Below are 22,475 nucleotides of genomic sequence, written 5' to 3'. Positions count from 1 at the left end.
GAAATAATTAATTCCAGTAATGAAGTGGAATTAACTGAAAAGAATTAATTACTCCTCTTCAGTATAAATGAAAGCTGATCCGAACCTCTTTTGGAGTTCCTGAACTTTAACCCTTGTCTCATCACATGAAAGATTTGGCAACTAACAAAAATATCTGCCCTTCTACTACTGCAATAGAACCAGCTTCTCCTACATATAATTATAATATTTAAATTCTTGGCAAGTGGCCAAAAATGTATGCATGGGATTTAAATCAATGATCCAAATTATCAAACCAAACTTAGTGAGCTGCCATACTATTCAGGGTATTAGAAAAATGACCAAATCTTGGCATACGCTTGGACCAAGCCCATGGGAAAAGCTGGCCATGGTCAAGACATCTCAGTGACACCCTCATGCAGGGTCTTTTACATACCAAGGCCCTTCAAATCTCCACCCCATAAATCCAAATTATAATTTCCAAAGTCATCTAAAATAGTAAATCTAGGTCTAAACAATAAACATGGGGTTGGAGAACATTTTCTCTGTTATCTGAACCCATTACTGTTAATTTTTTATGTAAAGATGCAGTTGGCTGGGCTGGGAAAATAGGAACATTGCCAAATATGAATTTACTCAGTCTTTCAGTCATTCAGCAAACATGTATTTAGAACTTGCTCTATGCCAGGATGTCCCCAGTCTTCTGGATCCTGAGTTGACACCACGTCAAAGTGTAGAGATTGTACAACTGCTAGACAGAGCGAGAGCAGGCTTCCCACCTGCCTAGAGCTTCTTACCTAGATCTGAGAAACCTGGCCCTCTGAAAAACAGGGTCTTTTCTGAATGAGTCATGGAAACGGAGTTTGCTAGGCTCTCACAATGTGCCTGAGAAGAATATAATTTGTAAGGTCAACCCTTGGGTGGTCTCCTGAGATTCCAGGTACCAGATCAGGGATTTGTGCTCCACAGCACTGGTCTGTAGCTGCAGAATCTCCCAAATACTCTCCCAAAGAATATTTATCCTCCCAAAGACTCTCCTTTCAAACGTGGAGGCCATAGACTCTTTTCCAACACCTCTATGGGAGCCCTCTTTATTTTTTTTGTTCCCACAGGAACCAACAAACTTCTGGCCTAAAATCACCACCAGAAAAGAGGGGGCTTCAGAACTCATAATATAAGAGTGTACTTTTAAGTTGTATTTAAACAAGGGCTTTAATTAAATAAGAAACATTAGGTTAAACCATTTGAGAGTGCCAAGTTTATGGGTAAAAAATAGTTGAATGTTAGCAATCTCACATGGTTCACTCTAACCTTATACCAACTTGCAGTTTCTGTACTGGTAACATCATAGCCAGTGCTATCTTTGTGTATGAATTCAGCAGCCTTGCATTTTGATGGTTCTGGGTCTTCATGTGATACATGATGAGTGAACAGTAGACCCCAGGTATTTTGGGTAGCACAGATCAGCTGTTCTTCAGAAGACAGAGCATATGGGAGATCGGGTTCAGAGAAGACTGATATGCTAAACACACTCAGCACAAATAAAAACTCTAAGAGGGGAAGGGTAGGAGACCTCTAGGTGCATCCATAATAATCTTGCTTTTTTGATGTATTTATTTGTAACTGATCATACTATTTTTTTTATTAATTGCAATTGTTTGTAACTAATTAGAATTTTCCACTTTACCCAGGAGTTAATTCCCATAGTCTCATGCTAGAGGCACTGCTGATTCTTTCCTTGTAGAGCCCAGTCTTGACAGAAGCTCAGGAACTTTTAGAAATGCATGTAAAGGAGCCAAAGACGTGTGCCTGGTCTGGTGCTTCAGTGGGCTGCCATTATGGGAACTGGCAGCAGTGCAAAAATTCAGCCAGTTAACATAAGCATGTGATTTTGATCACAGAATTCAAAATCATTCTAAAAGACTGCACTGTCGTTTCAAAGAAAGAGCCTTGTCTATCAGTATTTGTTTATTCTCCTGAGGTCTCTAGCCCCCAGGTCTGTGAGCTTCCATGGATACTGAAAGGAGCCCAAGGAAAACTTTTCAAATACAAGTATACAGATTAAATCCATTCTTATACTCCTGGTCCCCTAGGAGCCAAAGCACTTGGTCATATTTTTTTAATGAAAAGTTTTTTGATGCATTAGATTCATGGTTAATTGCATTCATTTTCCCTTATTTTGTTGCCTCTCTATCTGTTCAGATAAACATGGCCAGGGGCGCCTCCTATACCAGGGAGAGTGTCGGGAGAGCTGCCCGGTGGGGCACTACCCTGCCAAGGGGCACGCCTGCCTGCCTTGCCCAGACAACTGTGAGCTTTGCCACAGTGCGCACCTCTGCACGCGATGCATGGCTGGCTACTTTATAGCGCCCACCAACCACACCTGCCAGAAGTTAGAGTGTGGACCAGGTAAGGCTGCTCTGGGGCCACTGCCCTACACCAGGAGGTGGCCGGAAAAACTGTACCCGTAGATGTCTCACATTCTTGAATTGTCTTCTTGGTTAACTGTCAGTGCCTGGGATTACTTTGTGTGACTATACATCAAGTGGGAACAATGATAGGTGCCCCTCTGTGTTCCCCTACCCACCCTTTCTCTGGGTTTCCCTAGACACAACCCAAGGACATAATGAGCACAGCCAATCACACAGAAATTGATCTTGAGTGGGAGGTTCGTGGGTAGGGTACAGTGGGGAGAAAATTAGATTAGAATCTGGAAGTCATGGCCAACAATTTTCTCCATCCTAATTACTAGTTATGAGACTCTGGGAAAAATTAGTCCAATTTCTCCATGCCTTGCTCATTTTCTTCATTTGCAAAAGAGAGAGCACAGCACCAAGATGCGTGCTGTGAGGAGCCAGAGAGACTCGGCCCTTTTAAAACTACCTGAAAATATTAAAATGTGTTGTGAATCATACATTATAGTTATTCCCCAACCCCTTACCTTACATAGGGAAAAGGAGATTTTAAAACAGCACTTATTATTATTGTTCTCTTCCACGTAAGAATACTGCAAACTTTCTCTGCTCCGTATAAGAATTACGCCTAATCTGGTTCTAAAAAGAGCTCTGAGGTATTTCTAGAATAATTAAAACATATCTCTTTTTCTTCTTAATGTTTACTAATGTAGTATAGGATTTAAAACTTTTTTTAAAAATGTTTAGGAGAGCAGATAAGAAGAGACAGAGCCTGTTTATTTATATACCCAATTCCATATTCCCAGAACTTACTTCTTTAAGAAATAAAAGCTGCAAGCTTAACTTCAATAGAAGTTGCATGGCATATGTTCCCACTCTTGTTCTATTTGTACCCAACCAAGCTAATCTAATCACTTAATTAATGGAGAAAAAATGAGAATGACACATAGATCCTTAAAGATGATTTGGGGTTTCATATTTACTCTATGGCTTGCTTGCAAATAAGCTACACACCAACAGATTTTTATAGCAACTGATGTGTCTCCACTCCACATGAACTGTTTTTCACTCTTCTCACTGTATAGGTGAAGTCCGAGACCCAGACTATGAAGAATGTGTGCCTTGTGAAGAAGGATGTTTGGGGTGCAGCTTGGGTATGTTGTCTTCCTTTGTTGGTTAAAGAGGTGAAATAGTTGTGTCCTTTTCCACACAACCTCCCCCTGTCATTCCTTCGGCAGAGACTTTTGCCATTGTTGTCATCAGTGTCACATCAGTATCCATTAAGTGGGCTCATTCCCATGCAAGCTGGGTGGCAGTGAGAGATGCTCCCTTTGGAGGCAATGGAGAGCTCTCTTGTCTTCGTGAAACTCAAGTTCGGGAAAGGACAGGCATCTTTTCCTCTGGCTATTAGCTAGTTGGCAGGGATACTTCCAGCAACCAAGTTTCTCAGTACCTGGGACCCAGCCTCTCCTTACTTTCTCAATATCACAAGTTCAAAAACGAACAATGGTGGGAGAGAAATAAGATCAAGCAAAGAAATATGCCTAATCGTGCAGCTGGTATGTGAAACACAAAAGCCTGTCAGGAGCTTGAGGGTTTTCCTTTGCAAAAATGACTTCAAGGTTAAGACGATACTTTGAGGAAAAAAACAATGTGGTGACAGTGAGTTGAAATCTCCATCATACAATTAAAAGCACTCATCAGTCTTCCACATAATTCTCTAATTCATATCACTTGCTCCTCTTTTCTCCCCACCTGGTTCTCCTGTGAAGTGAGTGGTAGGGACAGTCTGTACCACAAAGCACCATTGGATTAGATGCAAAATGAAAGGTAGGGAGGCCACCAAATTCCAGGAATGTATCTTGATGTAAATTTAGACAAGATATTGAAACTAATTAGCATGTGGGTCTGTGGATCTGAAGAAAACCCAACCTAAATTAAAGATTGATGGAATAATTTCTCTTCATGGAGTTTCCATGAGGCCCTGTGATTGGTTAACTCATGCTTCTAAAACTTTGATGCGCACACAAATACCACAGGGAATTTGTTAAAATGCAAATTCTGATTCGTGGGTCCAGGTAGGGCCTAAGAACCTGTGTTTCTAATAAGCTGCCTAGTGAAGCCAGTGCTTCATGAAACACTCATGAGGTTGCAAGGGGTCAGACTGTGTCAGGATTAAGTAGGCTTTGTATTGACCTTCTCTAATGGGTTTCCTTAATTCTTAAATGTTACACATGAATTATAATTTACCTGATGGCTGTCACCAGTTCTCTCTGCCTTAAATGGAAATGATGTATTTTTATAAAATAGAGGTTTTCAGGAACTTGAATGCCATTCTCCTGCTGTCTTCCACTGTAAAAAAGGGGTATAGATTACTGGACAATAAAAAATAATAGTGAGTTGAACTTCAGAAAAGGATAACATTTAGAGAAAAAAGTAAGAGTAAAATGCTAATTTCTGGGGGGCAAACTTAGACCTAAGCATAAGTAACAACAGTACTAAAATTAAAAAGATAAGAAAATTCTGTCGTCTCCTACGAAGTGGTAAGTGGTGATCATTCTTGCAGGGAGCAAGGATAACTATTTCTGACTACACAGATTTCCCTTTTTGCCCACCTCAGACCATATCTGCCCATTAGGTTTCACAACCCAGCCAATTTCTGTCATCTCCTTTTGCACCTTTGCTATTGTGTGTTATGTGCCCATCTTTGTGCATCATAAAGTGTGTGTGTGTATCTATACACACACGCACACACTGCCTGTGTACCTGTCTGTTAGATCTGAAACCTGTGATTTTTGTGATTTACACTCTCAGGTTTAAAAGGATGAATGAATGTGTGTGGACCCTTTCAGGATCAGTGAGGATCTTGGCATGGAGGAGGGCATGGGGCCAACCACAGTCTGCATTGTGCACACCCTCCCCTTAGCTGACCCGACTGAAGATGAGACCAGAGTGTAGTCAAAGCAAGATGAATTCCACAGCACAGGCCATCTGGGGGCTCAAAATCCCAAATAATCAACATGCAAACATTAGAAAGTTCAACTGACTTCACAAAGTGCTTTCAAAATGTTTCACCCGTTCCTTTAAGAATTTTAATTTTCTATTCTTCCTGCACCGGGAAGTCAAAGTTGATACAGCAGTGATCCTGCTGTAAGGTTCTCTCTGGGCGTCACAAGTGACACACCAGGGGCCGAATCTTTTGCAAGACAACCTACCAGAGTACAAAGAGATACAAAGGACAGCAGGATTATAGGAGAGGTGACAAGAACTTGTTAGAGGCTACTAATTTCTCATTTTAAATACTAAAATTTCTCTTACTTTATAAAGTATACATTTGAGCCTTGTGTATTTTGGATTGTGTTGGCTGAACTCAATTAGCTCCTTATTTCTGAATCCTTTGTTGCTCTCTCCAGTAGAATTAATTTTCTTTTCTCATTTCCCCTTGTTTATAGACCAATAATAATGCTTTTTTGCAGTAATATTTGATAGATACATATCTTTCTGCCTAGATATTAAACTACTTGAGGACAAGCTCTGTGAATTATACACTCTATTCCCACAAGAACTAACAGCTTGCCTATGATGTGATAAATGTACAATAATGTGCAAATGTCTACTGAACTGCATTTGAGAGTTTCCCAAATGCAAAGCAGAAATGCATGGCTTAGGAGACACGAGGATTTAGATGATATTTTTTTCTAATCAAATGTGTGTATGGGCCTTTCATCAGACTGAAAACAAATAGCATTTTTATATAACCCCATTTTGTCCCAAGAGGATTTGATGCCAAATTCTTTGTCTATTTAATCAGTATCTTGAATGGACATTTTAATAAAAATAAATCTAAGCCATCTAAATTATATTCTCAATTAATTAATTGAGAAGACAAATACATGGAATCAATTTTATCTCGTGTTTTAAGGCATTCTTAAATTTAGGGAATGTGGTAGTAAGTATGACACTTGAATATAACCTGAAATTTGGGGCTCCTACCTACGTGACCAGTAAGTCAATGATTGATGTTACTCAATTGTATAATCTCTCTTTACTTCATTATCTTGTCAACAAAATAGACATATGTTGCCCTTGTCTTGGCTCAGAAGTAAGTTATGAAAATCCATTAGCATTCACTCACTAAAACTTCTATAGCCCCTAGTCTTGGGGGGAAGTATGCACAAATTTTTAACTTTTACGTAATTGCAAAAAAAGAAAAGGCCATAAAATTAAATCCTAAATAAGCAGACAAAGATTTATACCAACAGAATCTAGAAAGGAGGGAATCCCTGAACACTGAAGTGGTCAAGGAAAGTTTCCGGAAGACGGGACTTGAGATAAGCCTCATAGTTTACACAGGTAAGAGTGCAGGACTGCACTGCAGAAGAGCTTTTGCCCTGGACAGTAGCAGGAAAAGTGGTTTGGAGGAAGCTACATGAATCAGTTTTGAAGAAGGAATAAATCAATACAAGGGAGTAGGCAAAGAGAAGTTTGGAAAGTGCCTGGAAATCATATCTTGAGTTCTGGAATAATGAGTTAAAAAGTATTCTGTAGCCCTGGCTGGCATAGCTCAGTGGATTGAGCGCAGGCCTGTGAACCAGAGTATCGCGGTTCGATTCCTAGTCAGGGCACATGCCTGGGTTGCAGGCCAGTTCCCAGAAGGGTACGCATGACAGGCAACCATACATTGATATTTCTCTCCCTTTCTCCTTCCCTTCTCCTCTAAAGATAAGTAAATAAAATAAAATAAAATTTTTTTAAATTAAAAAAAATAAAAAGTATTCTGTGGCTAAAAGGGAACAATTGAAGGTTCTTCTACAAAGAGAGAGTGTTTTAAAGGATGTTTTAGTAATATTAATTTGGTAACCATGTTAACTATGTTCAGGATCATCAAAAGGAGAAAGGCTGCAAGCAAAGAAACCAGCAAGACTATTTTGCATACCCAGGTACTAAGTAGCAGAAGCCTGATCAAGAGTAACAGCCAGAAAATTAAGAAGAAAGAAATAGGTTTTTTAAATCCTGTGAAACAGGATGGCCCTTAAGTATAAGAAAAGATGCTTAACTTTGTTCATTATATGAGAAATGCAAATTAAAATTGCTGTGACTTACCATTTCTCACCAATCAGATTGGCAAAAATTCAAAAACTTATAACACATCACACAGGCAAGGCTGTAGGAAAACTCTCATTCATTACTGGTAGCAAGACAAAATGGTACAACGACCGCTGAAGAAAATCTCACAGAGGATAACACACTGACATATGCATGTAGCTTTTGACTTCATGGCATCTCTGTTAGGACTCTCCCCTGAGGATACACACCCCACAGCTCAGAACAGCAAACCCACAGTGGTGTTCACTGTGGCGTTATTTGTGGCAGTAAACTATGGAAACAACCTAAACACCCAGTCACAGCAGACTGACTGGATCAGCTACGGTACATGTCTGTGATGGAGTAGTGTGTGGCCAGAAAAAGAGCACAGAAGATCTACATGAACTGATAGGAATTTCATGTATTCTGTTCAGTGGAAGGCAATGTGAAAAAAGGTGTGCATTGTATGTGACCTTTTTGGTAATAAAGATGATGAAATAAAATATAGTTATATATTTCATTTAGTTCTTAATAAGAAATGCAAAAAAGACCAATCGGGCACTAATGAAAGCGGTTACCTACAGAGGAAGGGATAAAGAAATGAGGAGCGAGACTTCTCCAGGCACATCCTTTACACATTTTTATTTGAACCATGTAAGTGGTTCATATATTCATAACAGATGACACATCATTCAGTGTACCTGAGCTACCACTGGCCAATTTGGACAATATGAACATCCAAATACTGATGATAAAGAACTGCAATTCGTTAAAAAAAAAAAAATCTATGCTTCGATGATATTTAAAGAAGAGAGAAAGGAAAAGAAAGGGAAACTAGACTAAAGGAGAAAGCTTTCCTTTATAGAAAAATTTGGCTGGTATACACAGAGGAAGAACTAGAAAATCAAAATTTATACTCCCTAGTGTGTCAAGGGAGACTCATCAGTGGATGCTAAAATCGTAAGTGGAAACTTGTTTGAGAAGAAGATAATCACACTTATCTTCTCCATACTTAAAGTACCTCCATACTTAACAGTTAATTACAAAGGAGAGATTTGCTGGTTACTGAGCTGACCAAATTATTATATTAAGCATGACTATCATTAGTTCCACACAACCTGACATCACGTGGTTCCTGATGTGATGAATTAACAAGCACACAGTATCACCTAGTCTCCCCGACAAAAGCATCATTATCAATTGAAGGGGAGGGTGACCCCAGGGAACATTATTCAATGTTTTGAGATATTTTTATTGTCAACACTGTGGGGATAGAAACTTTTATCTAGTGGGAAAAAGTCAAGGATGCGTCTAAACATTTTATCATTCTACTAAAGAGTGAGACCTTGTTCATAGAAGAAAAATATTAAAACATCTGAGACATAAAATTCATGTGTTAGTTTTCCAATGGGACAGGTACACAGGGTTTTCCAAATAAAATATAGGCACTGGTCATTATTTATTCCCTTTACCCAAACCTCCCACCGGACCTTCCCCACACACTTAATGGGGAACAAAACCAGTGTTGAATAATTCAGGTACCTCCCAAACCAAAAGAATTACAGAATAAAATGTACACTAGGCTAGCATCTCCTTTATATTGGAAAGAAGTTGCTGATGGTAAAAGTGAAACCCAACACCCATAAAGGACCTTCTTTCTAGTGACCTAGTTAGTGCCTCACTCCCGGTCGTGTGGACCTTAGACCTGACCCAGGTCCGTAACTATCCTCATCTCCAAGACAGCGGGGAAGGGCAGTTTAGGAGGCCTCTTTTCTTTAAAAGGCCAAACAGCTTCAGAGGAAGAATTAAATCTAAACGCACAGTCACCAGTTTGCTGAAGAAAAGAGAAACAAGCAAGCTCCGTTAGGCAGTGCTCTCTTTAAAGAACTTGAAATGATTGTTTTTATTTACATTCATTAAAGGCCTCCCTCTCCCCCTCATTTTCTAAATGATACCTAATTTCAAAGATGGGGGTGTAGAAGAAATGAGACTTAAAAAAAAAAAGACCCCGACACTGGAAGAATCTGCAGTTCTGCTGTTCCGTGCTCTCTTATTCATCCCGGCTTTCCTCATTAATTCATTCGGTAAATATTTATTGCATACTTTTGTGCTTTCTGCTTTCCCATTTCATTCAGTTTATTCCACAAACAACAGGGCTGTACAACCTAATATTTATCAAGCGTCATCATTCACTAGACACTCTGCTAAACACTTGGGGTAGATGACGTGTTTTCAAATCTACAAAATCCCGACAATTTTACAAATGGAGAAATTGAGGATTAGAGAAGAATTAAAACTTGACCAATTTAATGCATAGGGGAAGTGAAAGAGTTGTTCAACAGTTTCAAGCAACCTTGTACATAACTTTGTTTACCCTTTGACAGAGGAAGCAGTTGGCTTAGAAGCTTTTTTGCCATATGTGTGCATTACGATAGGCAGGGCTGGATAACGAACAACCTCCAAATCCTCAAAACACCTAAGACTACAAAGGTTAATTTCTCAGTCCTGCTACACCTCCATTACAGGACAGCTGAGAATTCTGCCCTGCATGGTGGTCGATCCAGGACCCAGGCTGATGGGTCATCACCTTGTTGTGGCAGAAGAAAAGTACACTGGCTCTCGAAGGTTTCCCCAGAATGTGACGCTTGTCACTTCCACTCACATATTCTTGGCCAAAGCAAGTCACTTGGTCGTGCCCGAGATCACACAGTGGGGAGGTGCAATCTCGTCCTGTGCCTGTGAACACCCTAATGACATTCTTGCCATGGTAACGACTGGGCCTGCTGCTGCTACAGTCCAGGGTCTCACATCATATGTTTGTACAGGAAATGGTCCCCAACACCTGCCCACTCTGTTCCACTGATTTCTCTGTTCTGCCTCTCTGATCTTGCCCATTATCTTACCGTGGCAGTGTCTGACTTTCTCCTTCTTTCAAGCAAGTTTTCTGAGGAAGTTGTTTTTTTTTTCCTTAACTGATGGTGTTTCCCAAAGTATTGTGCTGTGTTACTTCTCTGATCCCTTGGCAACTAAAGAGTCAAAAAGAGGACCTGTGACAGATAAATTGACTTAGTCAATAGGTGAACTGTCAGCTGAAAGGACCCTGAGCTTTCTTTACCCCACTCTTTCAAATCCCTATTGTGAGAATAACAATATACTGATACTCTTGCCTTCATCTGCTGCCCCAGAAAAGTACCCATATGAGCCCGGTTTGGGGAATTTGGACAAATTTCTCTAATTCTTTTGTATTTGGTTTAAGAAATATTTACTGAGCATCTACATCAGGGTAAGTAGGCATGGGTATATAAAGGAAAATAAAACATGCTTTCTGATCCCAAAGGGCTCACATGTAAATGGGAAGGGCCAGTGGTTCTCAGCCCTAGGGGCATGTTAGAATCACCTGGGAAGATGGAAAATGCAGTCCTGCGACCCTCTCCAAATTTTATTTATTTATTTTTTAAGATTTGACTTGTTTATTTTTAGAAGGAGTGGAAGGGACAAAGAAAGAGGGAAAGAAACATTCATCGGTTGCCTCTCACATGCCCCAAACTGGGGACCTGGCCCGAAACCCAGGCATGTGTCCTGACCGGGAATCAAACCAGTGACCTTTCAGTTTGCAGGACAAAGCTCAGCCCACTGAGCCACACCAGTTAGGGTCCACTCCCAAAGTTCCTGATTTAATTGGTCTGGGGTAAGACTCAGGCATCTGTGTTCTTTAAAAATTGCCAGCTAATCCTAATGTGCAATCAGAGCTAATTAGGATGGGTATATAAATCACTGATTAAAATAGGTATACTAAACTGATCATTTCAATCTCATGTTTAAAATACTTTTTTGAGGATTGAAGCTGAAGCAGAGGCAGATGCATTATTTAATACAGTATAACAATTACAAGTTACAGTTCATTCCGTGCTAGGTAGGCACTTCACGAACATGATCTCTAATTCTCATACAATCTTCTCTGCTTAAAATGCTTATCCCCATTTCATAGATGAGAAAGCCAAGGCACAGAGAGCTTATGTAATTTGCCTGAAGTCACATAGCTAGCAAGTGTTAGAGCCAAGTCCAAATTCAGAGCTGTCTGGCTCCAAACCCATAGAACATCCAAATATTTACTCTTTTTTCCAGAGTAGACAGTACTCAGACATCATTTTTGTGAAAAGATCAATCTGCCATATTTGTTTCATTCTTGTTTATGTTTTTAAATGTGCCGTAGTTATGTCTCCTGAAATTTCCCATTGTTCCTTCTCCTGCATTCAAGTTCACATTCTTACAGTTATGGGGGAGAAGAAAATAGTGGCGAGGTATCCCAAGTTCAATTCCAGAGCAATTAGCTCATCATCTTGGCTGCCCGTGTCATTACACCATTTTCCCTCAGAGCCGGATATAATCAAAGTCCCTCCTACTTGTTGTGTAACTGACCTGTGAAGTCGAGCCGAGGGCCAACGCTCTCTGGATCACGTATACTGGCAGAGGAGGACTGAGCCAATGACTTTCAAAACAAACCTAGTTAGACAAAAGCATGGTTGAGTGTGGTCCAGCGCAGCCCACAGGGCGGAGGGGTTTAGAAGACCAGCTGCCATTGCCACGAGCACTGTGGGGGTCAGCGACAGTACACTTTCCGAGACTGGGGACAAGGGGCATTTGGGCTGCTGGGATGGATTTCACCTTTACAGAACTATCTAGAAAGCCATTCTTTTGCATGGTTAAGAATAACAAGCTGGAAAAATGTTGCCAAATTACTTTCTGTTAGTGAAATGTTTGATTTTTCTAAAAACCACTCAGCAATCAAGACCTCAGCTTACGTCTGTCCATCAGGTTTAAAACAAACCTAAAAGTGAGGCCAGCATTAAGGACTAGAACTATGGATAGTTAGGTCTTACTTGATTTTGTAGCATTGTGAAAAATGGAGTCTGAAATCTTAGCATCTATCTCCATCCTTCCCCTACCACAATAAAAAAAAAAGCCTGGAGCAAGTTCTATATACTTCTCACTTCTTAATTCCATCCCGTTTTATAAAGGAAGACATCCATGAGTTGCCTTCCCTTTACCTCTTAATATAGCCCTAGAGATTATAATGAAAACTAGAAAGATGTACCTTGGACTTTCTAAGAGCAAGAAACCACAAAGCTCTATTGTTACTCTCAAAATAAAATGTCCTTTGCTTTCTCTCCATTTCTAACCTCATTCTAACCCGGTGTACCTGAGGTCACTCGTCTAACTTGTGTGCCATTGTGTCACAAGCACTTAGCGCAGTGCCTGTCATCAGGTAGGCATTCGGTAAATATCTGTGGCTTTTGGTGCCTATTCTTAGCTGTCGTCATCTCACCTCCAACACTCCGTCTCCGTGTGCCACTGCCACACAGCCATTTTACAGTCCTTCACCAGATGGTAGGAAGAGCATCCAGCTCCACCGGTTAAGGAGAGAAAGAACTGATTTAAGTCACAAAGCAGACATGCTGATACTCCTGCCTCAGACACTGGGTGAGGCAGGAGTATCTGTTTGTTGACACCCAGCTGCTAACCAGCAGGTCTCTAGCTAAGATTAGAGCCAACAGTGAGTGTCAGTGAACTGCTTCTGCACCTCTAGGGCCTGAAATTTCAGCTTTCCAAAAGTCAACAGGAGGGTAATTTGGTAGGAGTCCAGACTCATCCTTTCCATGAAGTCTCCCTGCACCTCCCACCGGAGAAGTCTTGGCTGCAGCCCTACCAGCAGCCTTCAGTTCAGCTTCCCACCGAGGGCATGAGAAGCAGAATGGGGGGCAGAAGAGCACGGAAAGCTGGAGAAGGCAGTGGGCTCAGGACAGGGTCCGGGCAAGGCCATGCCTCATTTACCACCCCTTGGCCAAGACCTAAGGTTGAAGCACTGGCAGGCTAGGGGTATCCAGCCTGGAATCTCCTAACACTAGTCCTGTTCTCACTGGTGATATTACCAGGTCAGTCAAACTTTCGTTCCTCTCATTTGTGCCTATGGCCATCTGTAGCAGCAAACTTTTTTCTTCAAATGTTTTCCATAAAAACAGTGTGTTTTGACAACCTATAAATTATCCACCACTAGGTAAGACCACTGAATGCTTTGTATGAACCAGACAGGCAGACCGGGGAGGTCCGCCTCTCAGCCCCTTCTTCCATGGCCACCAAGGACCGGCCGAGGAGACCACTGGGAGAGAAGCCTTTCTACCTGAGCAGTCCCCATTCAATCATATCACCAGGACAAGAGAAAACCCCAGGACAAATGTGGCATTACCTCCAGAGGGGTAACATGTATAATCTAGAGATGCAAAGGGTGGAATATCAGAGTAGAAAAGTTTCCCAGCCTCTCCAATCTCTAACTTGGACCAGAAAGAGCTGATAGCTTGATGTAACATCATGACAAAACTTCACATCCTAAAATAATTGTTAGAAACCTGGCTGTTCCACTAGAAAAATTAATTAACCTAAAAATGCAGTCTCTATATTACCATGTCCCCAACATGTCAGGGATAATGCCCAGCCTTTGGGTGAGGACTAGAGGTGGGGCATGAAAGAGAAAGGACACCACTGCAAAGGGGCACTTTGGGGAGGCCCGGCACAGTCATGCCAACTGCCCAACCCAACTGTAAAACTGCGGATTTACTATGTTTAGCAGAAATGCAGTCTGTACATTTGAAATATTATCCAAATGACCTGGCTTCAACTTAGAAATCTATGAATTGAAACGAGTGAATAAGGGAGGCCTCTTGCTTTTAGCACTGAAGGGCCTGTGGGAGGTAAGTCAAGAACCATTTATAGTAGTGACAAAATACTGTATTTAAGGCTGTAAAAATTTGGCATACAAGGCCTCAATTCAGAAATAAATTTGTTTTATGTGCTCGGCAAAGGAGCAACTAAAAAGTTTTATAAATGGGAAGTGTGACCTACTGAGATCTCAAACATAAAAATCTGTCAATTATTCCTTGGACTGGGTTTAGTAATTATACCCTTGAATATTAAAATGCAAATCAGAATCATGAAGTCAGTAACAGCTTAACTTTACCATGGCTAATGACAGTTACCCAAAGCCATCATCCAACTGTCACACTTTGTGCCCAAATGTGCCTGGGCCACTTGGGAACTTAGCATCAGAACCCTGTCCGATGAACAAACACCTCACCTGATCGGGCACTGGGCTTTTGCCACCAACAAGCCATAGGTTCTTCACTTGCTAATTCTGTCTCAAGCCAGAACTAGTACATAATGCTTGACAGTCAACAGATCTGTGTGCTACTCAAAGAGCCTCACTAATTTGAGTCTCCTGCACATCTCTGACCTCATCCTCCACCTCCTTCCCTCTTCCTCCCACTCCAGCTACACTCCAGGGTCCTGCTCTTGATTACTTCCAGCCAGTTCTTGCCCCAGGCCCTGCACTAACTGTGGTTTCCCTGACCCAGCTCTTCCCAAGATACTAACACAGCAGGGCCCCTCCTTGTCATCATGTCTCAGTTTCGATGTCATCCTGTAAGAGGATTCCCCCTGGCACCCAGCCTGAAGAAGCCAGCCCATCTTTGTCTGTCTCTCTGTGTCTGCCTCCCACCCCTCACCCCCATAGACACATTAACCACCTTATATGAATTCTGGTAGACCACATACAATCACCTGGCATGTTGACTTTTAGTTTACTTTTAAAACGTGTTTGCTGTGTGTCTTCCTTCACTGAAATATAACTTGCAAGAAGGCAGGGACTTTAGTTTCTGGATTGCTGTATTATCAGCACCTGGAATCCTGTGGACCACATAGAGGTAGATACTCAATACACAATCTTTGAACAAATGAAGGGGCAGACTCCTGACAGGTCAATCTCTGGTGCACGGTTCAAAGTGCCCTTGCAGGGGAGTGAAAGAGCCAGACTCTAGCCCCAGGCAAGTCATTTCACACTAGTCTCTGAACCTCACATTTTCAGCAGGAGACAGGGGGGCTGGGTGGATCAGGGGTCTGCCCTCTCTTCTGTGAAGTCCCTCGCTTCCCTACCATCCACTTCTCCCAATTTTGCCAAGGCAAATTTGCCTTCATCTTGTTTATATATTTGATTGTTCATATGTTTCTATTTGGTAAAGGATTTTGTTGCTAAAATGAAAATTTGAATCTTCAAGTTTAGATAAACCCCTCTGCATAAAGTTATTCTTGCTCCAGCTTCTTACCAGCCATGCAGTTCTGGGAAGTTCATTTAACTTCTTTAAACTTTGGCAGCATCGTAGATTCCTGGGTAGTGTCAGTACCCACCGCACAGCATCACTTGAGTATCTAATGAGATAACCCACCTGCGGACGGCAGAAGCCTGGCTCCACCAACAATGTCCACACCCTCGTCCGGGAACCTTGGAATGTATTGCCTTACACAGCACAAGGGATTTTGAAGATGTGATTAAGGTGAAAGATTTTAAGGTGGGGATGTTATCCTAGATTATCCAGGTGGGCCCGAATCTAAACAAAACTTTGTAGAAGTGGAGACCCTTTATGGCTGCAGAGATGAGAGAGCAGGAGAGGTTCATCACTGCTAGCTCTGAAGCTAGCTGAAGGGACCCCCCTGTAGGTGAGGAATGTGGGTGGCCTCCAGAAGCTGGATACAGCCCTCAGCTGACAGCCAGCAAGGAAATAGATCTCAGTTTTACAACTGCAAGGAACTGAATTCTGCCAACAGAGCCAGTACCTAGAGCTCCGGAAGGGATCCTGATTTTAGCCCGGTGAGATCCATAAGCGCTTCTGACCCACAAAACTGTAAAATAAAAGATTTGTAATATTGTAAGCCACTGGATCTGTGGTAATTTGTTACCACAAGAGAAAACTAATACATAATCTAAAGCATAGAATAAAGTGCTCAGCACAGGGTAAGGGCTCAAAAGTTAGCATTTCTTACAAATGTTAATGGCATAGCTATTAATATTGTTTTATTATCTCAAATGTCACTTCCTGCCTTGATGCTCGCTCTGAATCTGAAATGTCTCCACCTCTGCCCTGAAACAGCTTCCTTTCGCTTTTCTTAATGGAACTCTCATCAGCTTCAGGGGCTCAATGTCTGCTGGATTAAAGTGCAAGGAAATTTCTTGAGATGCAAAACCAAGAGTGCACATTAATATCACTAAAGGGGGACAGGTGGGATTGGATGTGATATCCTGAAAAGGACACGGCCTGACCTGTGCAGGAGTTTGGCTGGGGATGCTTAACCTGCGTCTAAACAAGGGGGAGTGTCGGACAAATGCCAAATGAGAAACATGCTATAAAAAAGGAACTGTCACCTTAAAAAAAATGTCAGTGTCACCAGAGACAAAGAGTCAAGGAGCTGTTCCAGATTACAGGAGACTAAAGAGAGAAGATGACGAAGGCAGTGGGTGGTCCTAGAGTGTGTCCCTATCAATCAGGTCAATTAAAAAAAATAATAAAATTGGAATCCAGACAGTAATTTAGATGACTTTACTAGCATGAAAGTTCCTGAAGTTGATGAGTAGACAACGGTTACATTAGAGAATGCACTTATTCTTAGGAAGTACACACTGAGTACTTGGAGGTAAAGGGCCGCAAGGTACGCATCTTACCTTCAATGGCTCGGAGAGCACACACAGAGCAAGTGAGTAAATTATACAGCGAGTGGGGTGGGATGTTAGTGGATGAATCTGGGCAAGGAGTCACTGGTTCTGTTCTTAAAACTCTTCTTTAAGTTTTAAGTCATTTTCAAACAAAATGTTAAAAGAAAAACCACTCAAGTATGCAATCCCATAAGAAGAACAAGTTAGCACTTGGTGCCCATTCAAACCACATGGTGTCTTCTGATTTGTAATTCCATGCGATACCTATCTCATCATGCCTGCCGATTTTTCAGACTTTTAGAATGCATAGCTTCTAAAATTAGCCTAAAGACAGAAAATTTCCTCATATTTCTCTTTAGGTACATTAAATAGAGCCCTGGTCAAAGAAAGCACAATTTTCAAATAATCTATTAGACAGTAAAACACTAGCATAGTGCTTAGAAATATCCACATAGTAGGCTAAAAATACATATTTCCTCAAAAAGATAGCAAAGCTATCGGCCAAAATGTCAGATGAATGAAGTAAATAGTCCATCGTGAAAAATAATTACATGCACTTACTAAGTATAGACATAATTAACCATAATGGGCCTAAAGGAGGAATCCTGGCGGCCTGGGTAAATCGCAGGTGTCTCTGAGTGTTTCTGAATGTGCGCCTATTCATCTCATGTGGAATAAGGCCTTTCATCATTTGTAGCATTGGTAAAGAACACTGGTGTTCGTGGGTGTGCTCTTACAGAAGCCAAATCCTGCCCCCTCCTAGACACATACCAATAGTATGAGCTTTTGAGCCTTCTGTGGTCAAGGTCGCTCAGCTTTCATCACTGTCAAAGTTTCTAGAAAATACTGGAGATTACTAAAATTTCTCAGTGCTTTGGAAAATTGCCTCATCTGCAAGAAGGAACCCGTGCGCTTAGGCCCCGTGCATGCGCCTGTCATTGGGTAAAGGTCTCCTCCAACCTCCTCTCAAGAAACAGGGAGGAAAACAACACTGGCTTTCCTGCAAGGTCAGTGGCTTCTCTCAAAGCAAAGAAAGAAGTGCTGAGCGTTCTCGTCCATGTAATTTGTGACCATTAGAAAGATTGGTACACGTTCTTTCATTTAATCCCTTTGGACGAACACCATGGACCATCTGGAGCATAAAAGCTGTAAACCTCAAGAAAAGAGCACAGATGAGCAGCTTCCACGCACTCTCTCCATTCATAAGTGCTAATAAGGAAAAATGCTGAATTACTATGATTACCCACGAGTCGAAAATAGCTTATCACCTGCCAATGTGAATGAAGGCCCCTAGAGGGCCATGAAGTGGCAGGGAGAACAATGGCCTTGAGGACAGAATCTCTGTTGTGTCAGACAGGAATCAGCCACCTGCAAAGCGCCCAGCCTTATAAAATGGAGCTCTTAGTCTAAGTGCACCCTGCAAACGAGTCCTGGGGTGTTCCGTGCCATGGAGAAGGGAAATAGGCTTTCACCGAACAATCAGTCCCATAGAGCGTGAAATGAAGGGAAGACATGGCCTCGATTAGCCAAAAGAATCACACTGGACAGACCACCAATCTAAGGGATTTCAGGGTTGGGCAGCGCTCTCCCCCAATCTGGCAGATAATCGTCAGCTGCTTTCTACTTTACACGTTATTGCGTGGACTTAATCACACTGTGACCTCCCCCTTGTTTTCAGACCTAAGTGCCACTGGGATGCTGTTAGAGCAGTCATGAGAGGTTCAATAGGAAGAAGAGCTTGGCTTGGAAGCGGCTGGGTGTCTGGCTGTTCCATAAAATCTTTTGTCCGTCACCACAAAGCCCCTGCACTCAGGCCATTGTGGGCAGAGCATCTCCAGTCTTGCAAGTCCCCACGAGACATGTCTCAGTGGCAGGCAGTGGCCTGCCTCACTGGCAGGTGCTAAGCTCTTATTTTTATTATGATAACGGTTTCATTTCCCCATCAGTTATTTAGATTAAATATTATCACAGCCCAAGTTCTCTTTTATGACCAACTTTTCCCTTTCCTTTATGTGGCATCAAAACAATCAGGATTTGTTTATTAATTTATCTTTTCTTTGGGAATGGATCCAAGGAGAAAGGGCTCTTAAAAAATAAAGAGTATTACCTTTTGTTTAGCAATTCATTGCCCACCCTTACAAAACCTACATATGTGCTTGGGGAGTGTGCATACACACACGCAAGCACGCACACACTTGTGGGGCCCACCGTTTCATCACAGGCATAGATAGCATTGTGCCAACATGCAGCGGAGGAGAGAGACTCACTGGGTGCTAGAGACCAGGACATGTGTCATTCACTCATTGGTGGGGGAACAAATAACAACGTTTCTTATCTTTCACTACCTTCTCTAAATAAATCAGCGCTGTGCTCAGAATGTTGCTTCTAGCATTCTTTTCCACCTTATTCATCATTCCCAGCCCTCAGATTGGTCTACTACAATTGAAGAATCTTGAAAAGCCTCCCTATTTGGAGAATATGCTCAGAACATCTCTCCCTTTGGGCCCAGCCTGGTGTATATACACATACACATGCTTGGTGCCCAGTGATACGTTCCTCTGTACCGGACAAATAACTCCCTTCTTATTCAAAATAACACGCAGAGTGCTTTTCGAAAAGCTCACAATGACAAGAGTTGTTGAAACATTTCTTGGTGATCCCCTGTGTGCATCTGTCTAGTTACAGACACAGTCTACAGCGCGATTCCCAAGTACTTAGTGCGCACTCCCTTCTGTAGGAGAAACACGCTCAGCCCCGGTTTCAACCCTCAGCGAACCTGAAGCACAGTGCAAGTGGTCAGTGGGTCTAGTTCTTAAGCTACCACTAATTAACTTTTAGCTTTGGTCAAGTCCTGAAAAGTCTAGGACTCAGTTTCTTTATCTGTAAAAACTGGGGCAGAGGTGGAGACTGGGCAAGAACCGGGTTCTAAATTCAAACACCTGCAGGTGCCTGGCATCTGGGGACTTAGACCCACAGGGCTAGCCCTGCCTAGGGCAGTTACGTGCTTCTCAGCCTCTGTCAACTGTCACAGGCAGAACTGGAGGTCATCCCTACTTTTATGGGAAATATTTTGATTTTGTTAAACATAGTATGGGTCCATAGTGTGCTGGCCAACAAAACATTTCTGCAAAGATTGCAATTAGCAGCTTCTGCACTACAGGCATTGCCGTGTCCTCTGTCCCTATTTTTTTCTGACCTTTAAAGCCATCCAGCAATTGGCGTGTGAACCAAGTATTCATTCAGAAGAGTATATGGATGCCAGGAATTATGGTCATCAGATGATTACAAATTATGGTCATCAAATGATTACAAATTGTGCTCCCCAAAGATGCTGTTTTAGCAGATGCAAGTGTTACTAATGAAAACTGAGATGGGATTGCTGACTTTCGAGAAGGAGAAGCAGCTTAGAAAGAACAGTAAAGGAAACAAAACCCCATTTTCAATTGTACACTGCACTTCTGGCTGATGGTATACGTAAGGAAGAGAAAGGGTTCCAGGAGAATCTACTACACAGTTCTGGAGGCTTAGCAACCCCTCCCGTAGCTGTAAGAAATGAAAGCACTTCAGCAAAGAGAAAGGAATAATCCAAACGTACCTAGTAGTCCACAGAAGCCATCAAATGGCACAGAAGAGAAAACATGTAGCAATGAACTAGGTACTGCACACAGCAAAACTCTCAGATCAAGGGAAACATTTTTAAAGAAAACTGTTTCCAAATTCTGTGAAGTTTTAAAAAGGTAGGATAGTAGACAAAAGCTCCAGACCTAGGGGAAAGGACTGACTCTCTCTGGCTGGTGCCTCCTGATTCATGAGCAGAATGTTATCCAGTTGCTATAGCGATTGAAGATACAAAAAGAAAACATCACTTCTTTAAAATATTCTTGATGATGAATAGTCAGTCTTTCAAAATATCTTTTTAAAAATGTAAGAGGCTCTTTTTTTCTTTTAAGAGCATATCGCACAGGATGGCTCTTAGATTTTTCCCTCCCCTAGATAAAAGCAATTGGTTACACAAGCTGCCGTTTGTTTACACAAACCAGCAATTTGGGAAAAGAGTAATAACTAGAAAATATCTGTTGGAGAATAAATTTTGTTTTTCAGCAGTTTGTTTCTGTTTAGGCAGCAAGGGAGATAAATGCATGTTGTCTTGGTTTTCCTCTTTTCTAACAATACATTTAGTTGCAGAGTTTCCTTGGATGCTGAGAATGTGAAATGCACCTAAGCAGAGTCAGAAAGTGAGGGGTTTTTCTTTCTGTAACCTTTTCTTGTTGTCCGAATGGAGAGGTAAAAAGAAAAACGGATTCCAGTGAGACTGCACACCCAGTCCCGCTGCCTTCTCCAGCTTGGCCCCTGCGGCCCTAGACTCCTGCTTCACTCTCCAAGGGATTGTGCTGTTTCGCTCCAGGCAGTTCAACTTTGGCACGGTCTCCCGAATAGAGTGGAGATTCCAAGCAAGGTCTTGAAATGAACACTGCAATGATGAAATGTCCTGGGGACCCCTCACATAGGGGTGGAAGGCCCTTAAATTAATGGTTTGGGTGAACTGTTGGTTTAAGGTCCAACTGAAGTGTTGCAAGGCCTGTGTCCTCAATAGTCATTCCTTAGCAGACAATGTGATTCAGGCTTTTGCTCACTGATACAGGGGGTCAATGGTTTTGAACAGCATAGCAGGGCTGCACAATATGGTCTTTTAGAGTGGATATATGAATATTTTTAAGCAAAGATAGATAATCGTGAAGGAGTAGAGTGGAGAATACAGAGAAAGCACTTAGAACTCATAAGAACCACAAGTTTCCAAATCTGCATTTGTTCTGTCTGACCTTGGATAAATGATTGCGGTTCCTTGGGGCTCAGTCTACTCATCCATAAAACGAGGAGGTTGGACTTCCTTCAATTCAGCAAACATGTCAAGCACCCCTACCTGCTTTCATCTCCCAACTATGTACCCAACTCCTGCTCCTGAGTTACAGGCTCCAAATGCAGCATTGCTCAGCTGCTCACACCAAACATTGCAGGAAATCCTTTATTTTTTCCTCTGTATCTGGGCTTGTTAGAAATACCTCTCTCCACAATTCAGAACCAAAGGAGCATTAAGACTGGGGAAGATGGGTGGGTCGTACAAAAAAAAAAAATCGTAAAAGATCGAAGTATCAACGTGATTACTTACAAGGCTAAAATAGAAAACGAGTGAGAGCTATGAAAAGCGAACTTACCACTCCCTGACCCTACATTAAACTTCCCATCTCACCACGCATTCCGAGTTCCTTCTCTCAAACCCACCAATCACAGAGGATAGAGCTTTCCTCTTTCTGTTAAAAAGAAGTAGGCCGATTAGAAGGAAGCTGCAGTAGCTGTCTTTCTGATATTTTAAAGATCAAGGCAGAACACAGAGGGAAATGCTGTCAGCTAGACACACTCTACCACTGTATTAGATTCCTGTATTAGTAACCAAGTGCCACAAA

The 22,475-nt window shown here is 41.9% G+C and overlaps 1 protein-coding gene across 3 annotated transcripts in view; it reads left to right on the top strand.

Moving 5' to 3' along the window:
- The window catches only part of PCSK5 (proprotein convertase subtilisin/kexin type 5), a 419,085-nt gene that overhangs the window by 336,685 nt on the left and 59,925 nt on the right, over positions 1-22,475 (top strand). For all 3 annotated transcript variants that reach the window (XM_053656428.1, XM_053656427.1, XM_053656429.1), the window contains 2 exons: positions 2,182-2,388; positions 3,479-3,547. In XM_053656428.1, the coding sequence (XP_053512403.1) occupies positions 2,182-2,388; positions 3,479-3,547 (276 nt within the window). The remainder of the gene's footprint in view (positions 1-2,181; positions 2,389-3,478; positions 3,548-22,475) is intronic.

This window comes from Artibeus jamaicensis, unplaced genomic scaffold (genome assembly GCF_021234435.1).
Source record: "Artibeus jamaicensis isolate MK-2021 breed Jamaican fruit bat unplaced genomic scaffold, CSHL_Jam_final scaffold_1964, whole genome shotgun sequence".
NCBI classification, from domain to species: domain Eukaryota; kingdom Metazoa; phylum Chordata; class Mammalia; order Chiroptera; family Phyllostomidae; genus Artibeus; species Artibeus jamaicensis.
Note: the sequence above shows the minus strand (reverse complement) of the source record. Positions and strands in the feature narration are given on the sequence as shown.